Source organism: Mustela nivalis, assembly GCF_964662115.1.
Source record: "Mustela nivalis genome assembly, chromosome: 2".
NCBI classification, from domain to species: domain Eukaryota; kingdom Metazoa; phylum Chordata; class Mammalia; order Carnivora; family Mustelidae; genus Mustela; species Mustela nivalis.
In genome coordinates this window covers 53,308,968-53,323,426 of record NC_139021.1, presented here as the reverse complement: position 1 = coordinate 53,323,426, position 14,459 = coordinate 53,308,968, and the positions used below count along the sequence as shown (strand labels likewise).

The 14,459-nt window shown below is 40.0% G+C and overlaps 1 protein-coding gene across 1 annotated transcript in view; it reads left to right on the top strand.

Moving 5' to 3' along the window:
* Positions 1 to 14,459, top strand: part of STMN2 (stathmin 2) — a 53,057-nt gene that overhangs the window by 35,022 nt on the left and 3,576 nt on the right. Inside the window, exon 4 of the mRNA XM_082719457.1 lies at positions 6,667 to 6,858. Coding sequence (XP_082575583.1) covers positions 6,667 to 6,858 — 192 coding nt within the window. The remainder of the gene's footprint in view (positions 1 to 6,666; positions 6,859 to 14,459) is intronic.

The window sequence follows — 14,459 nt, the reverse complement described above, 5'->3', positions numbered from 1 at the left end:
TTTTTGATTATCATTAAAAGTAAGTATTTTCTCACTAAATTGACTTAATTCTAACTCAATGGGAGTATAAAAATAGACAAAGAAAAAGGTGAAATATGATTGCTGATAAGGTTTCTAAAAGATAATAAAAGCTTATGAGCCCCTTTCCCCTCCACTGGTATCATCAAAAGGCCTGCTTCTGAGAGTTTAGGGACCACATCTGGGAACCAGTGACCTAGGCTATGTTGCAGAGGCCTTCTAGATTTATAACTGGAGGGCTGCAATGCAGTCATCCCCACGTGGGCTCAAACTCACTTCACAGTAAATGTTCTGGCAGTGTCCCCAATTCCTCATACCATCTGCTGACACTATTGCAGCACCAACCATCTGGTTACTAGGTTGGACAGTCCTCCCTTAGGCTCCTTTGAACCAGAATTAATCCCCATTGATTGGTTCACAGAAGAAATCTGTTACACAAGAAATAAGTCTTTTTCCTGCTTTTCCTCCTCTCTTTGATTATCTGTGGGAATCAGCATTCGCCTCCGTAAGACCAAATTATCTCATGAGGTCAGCTTGAATCTCATATTTTGAAATCAAAGTTTCCATACTTGCAACTGACCCCCATGGGTGAAACTCTTCAGTCATCCATCCGTTCAGCCAGCCAGCCAGCCATTTATTCATTCAACAAACGTTTAGCAAGAAACAGCAGAGCTAAGCTAACCCAAAGTCCCAATTGGCCCAGGACAACTCCAGCTTAATCCTGCTTTTTCTATATCATTATTATCATTTCAATTTTACAAGTACCCCAGTTTGGACATAAATTATATGGTCATCATAAGCTGATCATAGTGTTTAAGAGCATCTTTAAAAGCACAGTGGGAGAAAACATATGTTTAAGACAATACCTGTGATCAAAGTCTGGTTCTACCACATAATAGCTGTATGACCTTGGACAAGTCCTTAATCTATGCCTTATTTTACCCATCTGTAAAGTGTGCCTAGTAAAGGGACCTCTGTCATGGAGTTAATGTGAGAACCAGAAGACCTATCCTACCTGAAGACACTTGACAAACCCTGTGACACAAAGAGCTATTATTATGCAAAAACACATCTGGTTCCTGCCCATTTAGTCCAGCAAACTCACAATTTTTTAAATTTTATTTTATTTAAATTCAATTAAGCATATAGTGTATTATTCATTTCAGAGGTAGAATTCAGGGATTCATCAGTTGCATATAACACTCAGTGCTCATTACATCAAGTGCCCTCCTTAATGCCCATCCCCTAGGTCCCCCATCTCCACCCTGCTCCCCTCCAGCAACCCTCAGTTTGTTTCTTATACCTAAAAGTCTCCTATGGTTTGTCTCCCTCTCCCTCTCCCTCTCTCTCTTTATAAAATTCACAATTTTATAAAGAAAAGAAGTTTCTTATCAACAAAGATACTGAAATGTTACTGTACATTTCATAAATACTTCAAATATTATAAAATATTATTTATCAAGTTACAAAGAAGGAGAAACAGTTTGATAGGTGACACCTATATAAATAGGTCTGCACAGCTACCAGTGGCCTGAAAAAATTAGCATTGGGAAAAAATGATGAAAATTTAAGAATTCTAATGACATGGGTAAAATCTCAACCTAAAATAGATTGAATTAAAAAGAGCACTACTCAAACCAGTTCAGTGAGATACCCACACTGACAATATTATCACCTATCAACTCCAAAGTCCCTGAATCTCTGAAAGAAAGATACATTGCTTATTTTTAAGAAAATGGAATAAAGTGGACCATTGGTCACCAAACTTGATAGACTTACCTTTTCTGCTTTTTGGCATCTCCTAGATGGCAATTAAAGTTGCATCCAGGAAAAGAGGGGGTGGTTTGTACAACAGAGAATTATGAGCTAAAGTGCTAGATTATCTGTAATTCAACATTCAGAAAGCATCTTCTCCTTGGTGAATGTGACCCTTGGTCCTCAGAACCCTCTTGTGTGTGGCCTCCTCGGGGAAGACCAGCCCTACCCCCGGTAGTTCTTTTCCTAGTTCATCACAGTAAAATCAGTACAGGCTTTAGTCTAAGAGCTCATTCTAAAGGTCTTTAGATTTTAATCATTTTAAAATTTTTATTACACCTCTCACTCCAACACAAAGTGAATATGGCACCCTTTTGTTTTACACAATTATATTCAATTTTTATATCTTAACAAGACATTATTATGCTCCAGCTGGGTTACTAATGTTTTTTCATTATTAATAGTAAAGCCAATAATTGGAGACGCATCCTCCAACCTATCACTGTGAAGGCACCGAGATACTAGGAGATCCAGTGTCTGATAGAAGGTTCTAGTTAGTGACAAGTAATGTATTCAATTTTAGTATATGTGCTGCCGAAGCGAGCACCAAGTAATGTATTCAAATGATGAAGGAGACAATAAAATAAAGGGCTAGAAGTGTGTTCACTTCTGAAATAAGTGGAACACTAATACTATCTAAAATATAGTCTTAAATCTCTTATGTGTACATAAAATAAAGTGAGTTTTATATACCACTTAACTCAAATTTATCTTCCATTTCATTTGTATAGTAATTAAATTCATATTCAGTAATACAAGGAATGGTAATGAACCTCTTTAGAAAATGTTGAAGTGTTCCTAAATGTATAATAACTCCTCTCTCTGTCTCATTATTTTTCCCTTCACGTAGTCTCATGTAATTTGCAGTGATACTTAGTTCAGTGTGAGGAGGTTGATACCTAGAAAAGGTGTTCACCAATTCTGCGCCTCCATTATTACAATAGCAAGGTGGAGAAAGTTCCCTGATCTCCCAGAATGTCATGTTGGATGTCTCGGTTCTATAAATAGTTTGCCTTGACATTTGCATTGTATCAGCTGATGATTATCATGCCCTAATTTTCCATTTCATTGTGTCCATGATCTTCTATATTAAGTACATGCTCTTCAGAGATGGTCCTCCATGGTCAGACCTTTTCCCTTAAACAATTTATTTTTAACAACTTTCAACAAATCCTACCTTTCAAGCCTCCCAGTAGGGTCTCTTTCTGCTAATCTTCCCAAGCAAGGAATAAAATAAAAAACACCTCTTCCACCTTGCAGTGAGAACGTTGTATCTGCCAAAATGAAGGGACACTTTTCCACTTTTGTCTAACACATATTTTTATTCTACATCCTTACACACACCTTGTATTTTAAGGCAGTTTCTTAAACCACATCCTTTTTTCTCACTGATGGAAATATTAGAACCATAACCAGTTTTCTTCCGGGCTGTGAGGCTGTGACTCAGAGGTTAAGGTGTATTTTTTTTTTTTTTAGATTTTATTTATTTATTTGACAGACAGAGATCACAAGTAGGCAGAGAGGCAGGCGGGGGGGGGGGGGGAGCAGGCTCCCCACCAAGCAGAAAGCCCGATGCAGGGCTTGATGCGGGGCTTGATCCCAGGACCCTAGGATCATGACCTGAGCTGAAGGCAGAGGGTTTAACCCACTGAGCCACCCAGGTGCCCCTATCTTTTTTTTTTTTTTAAGATTTATTTGCTTATTTATTTGAGAGACAGAGAGAGAGCATGAGCAGGAGGGGAAGAGGGAAAAGGAAACAGAATATCAAGCAGACTCCCCTCTGAGCATGGAGCCTGATGAGGGGCTTCATCCCACCAACCTGAGATCACGACCTGAAGGGAAACCAAGGGTTGAAGGCGTAACTAACTGAGCCATCCAGGCACCCTTGGGAGATGAAGGTGTATATATGAACGAATCAGTTTCTCCCCAAGAATAAATTCAGAGAAGTTGTAGGCAGAGATATCTGGGTGCTAGGCTGCAAAAATAAGAAAAAGGAATATGACTGTCACAGCAATGGAATTATGGAAACCTTAGGAACTGAGGTAAAGACCCCAAGACTATTGGCTCTGTGGAAGAATGTGTTTGAGAGTTAAGTATTTGTGAGGAGAAACCAAAATGGGGCCCCGTCATAAATATTTTCTCAGTGTGGAATTCTTCCCATAATCAACTTCATGTCATATATTTCTTTAATGGACCTGAGCTTTATATATTTGAAACACAGGTAATCATTAGGTCCTCTGTAGAAGGAAAGGCACGACAGGAAGGAACAGCCTTGAAGTGGCTTGGCCCAGTTTGGCCAGTCTTCTTTGTTTAGCAGCGGCCTCACATGAGAACGCTCCAGACTGCCTTCTGTTTCTGTTTCACCCCATTAATTGTGCTAAAGAAATACACTTGACAGTGATGCTGGGTAGTCTCATTTAGTCCCAGCGGCTGCCAAAGGAGCCAAACGCTCCACCCAGTGAGGCAATGGCATCTCTCCGTCACTGATGATGGGGCCTGTGGGAGAGTTTGTTCACACAGACCAAACGTCCCCCGCCAAGGAAGTCATTTGAAAAGACACATGCTGCCATATTGCCCTGTGAGTCCCCAGGGCTTCCCTTCTCGATTCTGTTCCCCTGCTGTCTCCTGACTGTCTTTAGGCCTTTCACAAAAGAAAACTAAGAGTGCAAATATAAACTGTAAGTTAGAACCCAATTTTAGAAGAGCCACAGTAAATTTGAGCACCTGAAAATGAAAAGTTCCTCAGTTGCCCCTTGATACCCATCCATGATAACTCTCTCTATGAGCAGATACAGTAGGCACATGGCCCCTTGCCCCACAGTCCATCAGAGATAAACTGTATAACTGTGTATACACACACACACACACACACATCTGTAATCAGTGTGTCCCTGTCCCAGTTCAGTAGTCCTAGCAGCAATAAGGAAGCAAAATCCGTGTAGGATACTTTACCAATAGTCCCACCTAGAGGCAGGAGGATGCATCAGCTAGAAAATATTTTTTCATGTTTTTTCCCAAAAAGCTCCATTTGATTTTGAATTTATTCGATGTTAACATTTTCTCATTATTTTTCTTACTGGTTTTTTTGTTAGCTATAAGAAAGCAATACTGATGAGTCTAAAAGGAGACATGGGGCTAGTTTCCAAAATGTTCTAATCTCCAGTGAGTCACTAGACCTGTTCCTGATGAACTTGAGAGCAAACACGTCAGCAAAGAGTCTTTAAGGAATGTTACCATTCCTGTAGAATTGTATCTGAGGAGAAGCTTCTTCCCCTGTCAAACTTCACAGTGTTCACGTACCAAGATCTCTCCCATAAGACCCCATGACCACTGCTAATTAAAATGTTTTTCCATTAATGCTTCTAATAGTAATCAATATTTGACAAGCCATGAGATATTTTTTTGATCTGTCATTGTTTAGGTGTTCACATTTACAATTACTCCTATGAAGCTTTCCCTCAGAGCGCCAGCCAGTCCTAAGGCAGTCCCCAGAAACAATGAGTGTGCAGTAATTTAGTCTTAAACCTGGATAGCTCTGCACTGAGTAAGACTTCTTTCAGCTGCATATTATGGAGGAAAAAGTCAAGTTAAATAGCACATCTGGGTCACCAATGCAGCCCTGACATCAAAGACCATGCCAGAGCATTTTCCAGAAAGTATTCTGTGAATAGTGTGCATTAGAATCACCAGGGAAGGGGCGCCTGGGTGGCTCAGTGGGTTAAAGCCTCTGCCTTCGGCTCAGGTCATGATCCCGGGGTCCTGGGATCGAGCCCCGCATCAGGCTCTCTGAGCCTGCTTCCTCCTCTCTCTCTGCCTGCCTCTCTGCCTACTTGTGATCTCTGTCTCTCAAATAAATAAATAAAATCTTTAATAAAAAAAAAAAAAAAAAAAAAAAAAAAGAATCACCAGGGAAGTTTATCAAAAATATAGATTCCTGGGTCTCAAGAAAGAACCACAGAATCAGAATTTGGGAAGGGAGGTGGATACCAAGCCTCTGCATTTTCATCAAGCACGTCAGTGATTGCTAACCTCCACTGCACAGAGTCATACAGCCCCCTGAGGCTGCAGGAGCAATAAGGACACAAAATGTGGGGATGCTGGGTGGGTGCTGGGTGGGGTGTGTCTGGCTTTGATGTTTCTGCTCTGACATAAGTAACCACAGGGTTTCAAAGATTGCCCAGGTGACCTCAGCATGTTCAAGAGGAGGCCAGAATAAGGGCTTTCTATTTTCTTTGGCCAAGTGGACATTAATTTTGTGCTGTTCACAAGTCTCCAAAGAGAATTTGGCTAATGAAAACAAAATAAGCAGGTTGTGGGACAAGTGGGGCGGGGTAGGTGGGGGTGGAATAAAATGAGAAAATGAATTTGGGGATTTGATTGGCTAGAGTTGAAAGTTTACTGCGGGACTCAGCCTATAGCTGGTGAAAAAATGGGGCAGGGAAAAGACTAGAACTTGCCCTAATCTTCCAATATTTTCCTTAGGCTTCAATGGACGCTGCATTCCAATGATTAACTGCAGCATCCCGGTTGCATAAATGCTTAGCAGCAACTTATTCTAAAAAAAAAAAAAAAAAAACTCCTCAGTCGGGGTTAAATGCTTCTTCTAAGATAGTGCCTCCAAAAAACTCACAGCTGAAATTTCAGCTGACCACATCTCCCAGCTAACCACATTCTACAGAAAACTCTAAGCTGTGCAGATGAGTACTGAATGGCAACCATGCTCAAGGCTAGAAGTGGAGTTCATTTGAAAAGAACACTCTCAAATCAGGAGGCCATTGTTCCCCCAGGTTTGTGTGTGGGTGACTCTTAGATGAGTATGTTTTTCTTCCACAGTCTCAGGAGGCCCAGGTGCTGAAGCAATTGGCAGAGAAGAGGGAACATGAGCGAGAAGTCCTCCAGAAGGCTTTGGAGGAGAACAACAACTTCAGCAAAATGGCGGAGGAAAAGCTGATCCTGAAAATGGAACAAATTAAAGAAAACCGTGAGGCTAATCTAGCTGCTATTATTGAACGTCTGCAGGAAAAGGTAATCCAACGAAGTTCTGGGCATAAGCATGCGTTGCTATGCAACACAGCAGGGTGAGCTCTCAGATGTCCAGGAGCCAGAGACTTAGTCAAAACCTGCTTCAAGTGCACAGACAGCCAACAGTTTGGGTAGGTTCACCCATTGTAGCATCAATGTCATGGGCACTGCAATATGGTAGAAGAATGGGAATCCAACATTAAAGCTAGAACTGTGTCTGTTTTTTTTTTTTTTTTTTAAGCAGTGAATGAATTCAGGGAGGCTGATCCATGTTTTCAAGTATAGCAAAGACTTCTGTACAAATTTGAAGAACAATCCCTTAGAAAAATATTAAATTGGAAATATGAAGTAGACCATTCAAATATATATTAATAAGTAATAATAATATATAATAAAATAACACATTCAATATTTATTTCAATTCAATATTTATTTAATTTATTTAATTAAAACATGATGCTAAATATATAAATAATAATTTGGAAAAATACATTTGTAGGAAAAGGATAGAATATCTATGAAAAGAAGCAGGAAGCCCAAACTCTCCATGTAGGAAAATCTACATGTGAAACTGGTGTATAATAACATTGCTTGAAACCAAAGCAAAGGGAAGCTAGTAAGGGATGTTCATTTCCCCAAGTTCTGATATCCTGGTGTCTTCTCACCAGCCCTTCAGTCAGGATGAGCAGTGCTGGAGAGCCTCTGGAAAGTGTTCTGTCTTTCCCTTTTGTGGGCTCCACTGCTATCTACCCACCACCACCACCCAGAAAACTTGCCTTTGAAAATGTGGAGTATAGCTATAAATGGTTAGGCTTTGTCCATCTCCAGAAATTGGATGAAACATTGAGAAATACGACTTTTGAGAAACAATTCCTAAGTCCTTTTCTGAGCAGTTGCCCCCTGCACCAGTACTGAGTACAACGACATGTCACCACTGGAGAGAGAAGTAAGACTGCCCCGTCATCAGAGCATTAGGAGTCTCGACAACAAGAGTTGTGCTCCTGTTTTCTGAGTTTTTCTTAGGAAGACTCATGTCTTCAATTAGAGTTGGCTCATCTCATCTAAGGATCAGGCAAGCCCTATTCTGATAACTCTGTTTTTGCTCCCATTCTCTGATTACACCTATCAGGCCAGAATTAAAGAAAATTGGGCATAAAGCCTGAAAATAGATACATTTAACTTCATAGAGAGTTTGGTGGACATCTGTGCTCTTGAGGAACTTTTGAAAGCATTGCTGGGGAAGTGTGTGTGGGCTCTGATACAGCAGTGGGACACTGAGGCTCTCTGAAGTGTGTAGAGGAAGTACTACGTGACTTGGGTGGGAACGGAGAGCCACTGAATGCCTTAGTCAGAACTTTAAAGTTAAAATTTAATTTACTTATATAAGCTGGTGTTTCCCCACTCTCAGAACAATGTCATTGTACTTCATCTAAGTGCATCAGGTCAGAATTTGAAGGTGGCCCGTCAACTCTCTGCGTGTTACACATGGTGGTACCATAGCCAGTGCTTTGCTGAGATGCAGGAGGGCAAAGTTCCATTGGGTAAAATTTATGCCCCTCACTTTGAACCATTGGGTCTTCCTCCATTTGCCCTCAGTTCACATTGTTTCTGCACAATCAAGGAGATTCTTGCTGGTACCATGGACAGCAGAAGACCACCATGTATTCTCTTCTGAATAATTATACCTCAACCATCTCCTATCCTAGGCCCAAAATAAAATAAATCACATGGAGTTGCTAGGAATGGGGCACACTGGTCATATTCCAGTATTTTCCATTAAACCTTAGTATCCAGTGCAAGATTTATATCATCAACAACCAGGACCATGATTGTTTTTGAAATGACACATATACAAGTAGATAGCATGTCCCTCTTGATTGACATTATAAAATGGCACATGAAATTTGCATGTTTTGACTAGTATTTCCAGAAGTGTTGGATTTTAATAGGCAATTTCTTTTTCTCTGTGCGTTTCTCTTCACTCACTCCCTGCCCAGGACCTTGCACTCTTCCCCATTCTCACCCAGATTTAGTCTCTACCCCCTTTCAGACACACAGATGCATACGGACATGCAGTTTGTCCTGGAAATAATCAACTTGTGGACAGCTTAACATTCCTGACATCAAGCTGCAGAATCTCCATGGGTAGAACCTATTTTTTTTTAATCCTCTGGATGACTCCAATACTCAGTCAGGTTTGATAACTAGGGGTTGTAGCCTATTCTGATTTAAATCTCAGCTGACAATATTCTTTTTTTTTAAGATTTTATTTATTTATTTAACAGGGAGAGAGAGACAGTGAAGAGAGAGAGACAGTGAGAGGGAACACAAGCAGGGGGAGCTGAGCAGGGAGCCCGATCCTGAGCTCAGTCCCAGGACCCTGGACCAAAGGCAGACGCTTAAGGACTGAGCCACCCAGACTTCCTCAGCTGACAATATTCTATCCCATGCTGAATGATACAATGCAGATCATTTTTAAGACCACATTTCCTCTGGTATTTCACAGTAACAGAGACATTTTTCAAATCTAATGAGATCTTTGGCCAGTGTTACCCAAGTTCTATTATCTTTTCCCTGAAGTGGAGAGATTTCTTAGGTAATACCAAATTTACTTCCTTTTGATGTATTTTAAATATGTGTTCTCTTTCTTAAAATAATACAAAGTAAGTTTTTTTTATTAATACCAGTATCTAGCCTTCTGTTTGAATGAAGTTACTGCAATGAGATTAAAATTACAAAGAGAATCAGTAATAAGAATCATGTTCAGGGACGCCTGGGTGGCTCAGTTGGTTAAGCGGCTGCCTTCGGCTCAGGTCATGATCCCAGCATCCTGGGATGGAGTCCCGCATCGGGCTCCTTGCTTGGCGGGGAGCCTGCTTCTCCCTCTGCCTCTGCCTGCCACTCTGTCTGCCTGTGCTTGCTTTCGTTTCTCTCTCTATGACAAATAAATAAATAAATAAAATCTTTAAATTAAAAAAAAAAAAAAAAAGAATCATGTTGAAAATGCATGAAAGTGCTAACATACATAAGTTATTCTGGAATCTGATACTTCAATAGATGTTTACCACTGAAAATGAAACCTATTAGTGAGCCATTCAGTGAGTATTGATCGAGTACTGACCATGTGCTTAGGAACCTGGAAGGGAGCGTAGTATCAAAAAGCATTAACTAATCATCTTTCTCCCTGTGCAGACAATATAAAACCCAGCAATAAATGACCTAGCAACAAAAATTAGGACCAATATAAATACTAAATAAAAAAACACTGGGAAAATGTTAATAAAAATAAATCCACATTGAGGCTAACACACTAAATTCCCACCATTTGACAGGCCTCACTGACCCTATCCATTAACCAGGAGACATGATACAATTCCATGTTGAGTTCTTGCCAGCACTCTGCCCCACCCCCCACCACCCTCCCCCACACCCCTCAAGTAAGAGAACAGAGCATCTGAGCAGAGCATGTCTTCGTGTGGTATTCGTGGCTTCTTTGGTGTCATTCACTGATAAATTTCACAGACCCAGCCATGCTAGACTCAAGATCTTTAGCTAGAACTGAAAGCCTAAAGCAAAAGCCATCTCAATTGAACTTTAGAATCTCTGAAGTGCTCTTTAAGCAAAGAGATTTTTATATAATTGTCTGGGATGGGACCCAGAGATCAGCATTACTTTTAAAATTTGCCAGTAGGTGCTAATATTTAGCAGGAGTTGAGAGCTACTGAGCTAAAGACTTCTTTTTTTTTTTTTTTTAAGATTTTATTTATTTTATTTGACAGAGAGAGAGATCACAAGTAGGCAGAGAGGCAGGCAGAGAGAGAGGAGGAGGAAGCAGGCTCCCTGCTGAGCAGAGAGCCCTATGCGGGGCTTGATCCCAGGACACTGAGATCATGACCTGAGCCGAAGGCAGCGGCTTAAACCCAGGCGCCCCGAGACTTCTTAAATATGCTTTGTTAGGTTTTCATTATATTTAAAGATTATAAAATAAGATTATAAAATATAAAATTATATTTAAAGATTATTTTAATTTACTTATTTGACAGAGATCACAAGTATGCAGAGAGGCAGGCAGAGAGAGAGAGAGGAGCTGAGAGTCCCCACTGAGCAGAGAGTCCAATGTGGGGCTCAATCCCAGGACCCTGGGATCATGACCTGAGCCGAAGGCAGAGGCTTTCACCCACTGAGCCACCAGGTGCCCCCATAAATTATATTTAAATATTTTTTACCTTTGTTCCATAAAACTGTTCTTTTTTCCTTCAGATAAGAATGTGACACTTTTTTTTTTAATTTCTGTTTTCATAACACCTCATCTCAACACTCCAGCTTATTATATAGAAAAGAATCAAATGTGGAGAAAGGTGTGGAAAAAAGAATGCCTAGGCCACGAAGACCTACACTAGGCTGATCTGTTTATGTCACTCAGATCGAAATTATACATACCCAATAGTCTTCAAATTGAGTGACATAAATTGTCATATCTAGGACTCAAAACTGTAGTCTCTGGGTTAATTGACACTCTGGTGTGGGGCGCCTGGGTGGCTCAGTGGGTTAAATAAAGCCTCTACCTTTGGCTCAGGTCATGATTTCAGGGTCCTGGGATCAAGCCCCGCATTGGGCTTTCTGCTCAACAGGGAGTCTGCTTCCTCCTCTCTCTCTGCCTGCCTCAACGCCTACTTGTGATCTCTGTCTGTCAAATAAATAAATAAAATCTTTAAGAAAAAAAAAATTGACACTCTGGTGAAGTTTCAAATGTTCTTATTCTTGGAATAGTGTAATAGAAAGAGACACAGAGACAGAGACAGAAAGAAAAGCACCAGTTCCTGCCACACAGAAAGGATTAAAGAGACACTTTCTTCCTCCCCTAACATGTCCTTCCTCCCCTAACGCTGGACAGTATCCTGCAGAAAATTCACCAGCTGCCCCTTCAGGAGCCCTGAAGAGCAACAGCTCTCTCCTCAGACCCATACAGGATCTGTAGTGGGTAATTTTGAAAAATCAGTTAAATCAGGTCTAATCATTTTAACAATAATACATACATTCATTAAACACAGAACTTTAACATCAAACATTTAAATGTATAGCCAGTTACCAATCTTTTGATGTAGACCAAGACCTTTGTGAGAAATGGATCGGTTAATAGGGGTGCCATGTCCTTTTTTTCTCCCATTTTCCACCTATATCCTCTTAGCCATGTTTTACAGTTTTAATTTCTTTAAAACTGGGTGAGAACTTCTGTATAATAATATGGATACATAGGATCTTTACAACTTTTCTTTTTTACAGTTTCCCCTCGCTTTTACAGTTGACCCACTATCTGATCATAATTCCCTTTCCTGAGTATTTCCAAAGCTTTCCCTCCACCCTCACAATTTTCTATTACTATAATATTTAACTGAATCATATAATGAAATTCTCAACTAGCTGGTCGAACAGGCTGGAAATATCACTGACTGCAAGCAAGCTATATAGCTCAACCAGTGAGAGGAAAAGTATGTGGAAATAATAGAGAAGAGGCTCCCAGCCTCACAAACAACCCAACATTTAGGAGGTTCTAAGATAATGGGGGGAATGGAGAATGTTGGTTAACCTAGCAGGTCAATTGAGAGGACTTCCGCTGAATCTTGTTGAATTCTCCACTTAACTCAAAGGTGTCACATCCTCTTGCTTTGATAACACAACGCCACCATTCACTAGCCCCTGCCAAGACAGCTCAGATCATAATATTGTGACAAGAGACCAAAGGAGCTTTCCATGGTGTTCAGGGGTGAGAGAAGCAAAAAAACACAGACGACCTTGACAGCTACTTTACCTAGCCAACCACAAAGGATAGCACTTAGGAAATAAGGGACATTGTCTTACTATAGTTGATAAATTTCACCTCTAACAATATAGAAAAGTTGAACTGAAAACATCATAGCCATTATTTCAGTGACAATCACATCACATAACATGATATAACTTAAAATAATAAAAATATTTTGAGAGAATGTTATATAACTTTAAATCAAGATTTTAGCCATTATTAGTTTTCATCTATTGTCAAGTTTTATTCTTCTCATCTGACTTTGTTTTTTTGGGGGGAGGTCATTCTCATTCATAAGTGCCACTTATGAAACTATTTACTGTTGAACATGTCTGATGAAAGACTAATGAAAGGAAAAGGAGTTAAACCCAGCCATTACTGATTGGTTCCTGTAGACCAACCATTTTGAGTGTACTATTGCACGTAATCCAAACAACAACCCTGAAAGGAGATCTTGTTACCGTCCCCTAGAGAGATTACACCATTTGGTCAAGATCACAAAGCTAAGTAGACCACAGAGTCTAGATTTGAACCCACATCTTTTTTATTCCCAGTGTCTGTACTAAGCTAAAACAGCAATTCTTTGTCAATCATCAAACACTACTCAGTAAGAAAGCTGGGCAGTACCATTGGGAGTTTATACTCAGTGACCATGGTCATCTTGATATAAATGAAAACATGCCTTCCGGGCACTCACAGCTCACTCTTGATCCCTCTTTTATTTTACAAGTGCCTGTTCTTTTGTCAAAAGAATTCTTGATGACACCAATTGACCTCGTGGGGCATTTAAATAGATTCACCTAATGGAATTTCATAGATGGAACTGATAGTCTAGGTCATCTAATTCAAATCCCTGGTTTGTATTTGATAGCTAGTGAGGAAATGGAGACATTAAAACGTAAAGGGAAAAAAGAAGGAAGACCTCAAAGAAATCTCTAATCAAATATTCTTAAGGAATCAGAATTTTTCCTAAATTTTTCCTTTATTTTTTTTAATTTTTTTTAATTAATTTTTTCCTTTAATACATGCTTGTATCACACAGTTGCATACAATGCTAAAAGATGATGTATTACACCTCCCTTATATAGACAGGAGGAAGGAGGGAGATTGCAGAGAACTTGGTAAATGTAGTTCTGCTTCAGTCTTTCTTGCCAAGTGTCTGATAGCACCCACCAAGTAGTAGAAGCTCAATAATGAGATGCATCTTATCAAAGAATAGCCTTGACTTTTGAGGAGCTATCTCAGAGCATCACAACTATGTCAGTAAACTCTGACAATTAGAGTTTCCTGATTTAAAAAAAAAAAAAAAAAAAAAGACTGTTGAAAAACTCCCACATGTCTGCCCTTTGATTCTCCCACATAGTTGTTGTTGTTGTTTTTTTAATATTTTATTTATTTATTTGACAGACAGAGGTCACAAGTAGACAGAGAGGTAGGCAGGGGCGGGGGTGGGGAGAAGCAGGCTCCCTGCTGAGCAGAGAGCTCGATGTGGGGCTCAATCCCAGGACCCTGGGATCATGACCTGAGCCAAAGGCAGAGGCTTAACCCACTGAGCCACCCAGCTGCCCCTCTCCCACATTCTAATAGGAAGTGAAAGTACAATTTCATGGGAATCTCTTTGGTGATTTGAATAGAAAGTTTTCAAATAATGTATTTAGTAAAATACCTGAAAACGGACAATATTTTTCCTAGAAACTCAGAATTTATTTAATTTCCCTTTTTTAATGTTTATCTCCAGCTCACAGATCTGGTTGTTCTTTCCTATAGCAAAACCTGTTTCCTTACAACGAATTTTGAGTTT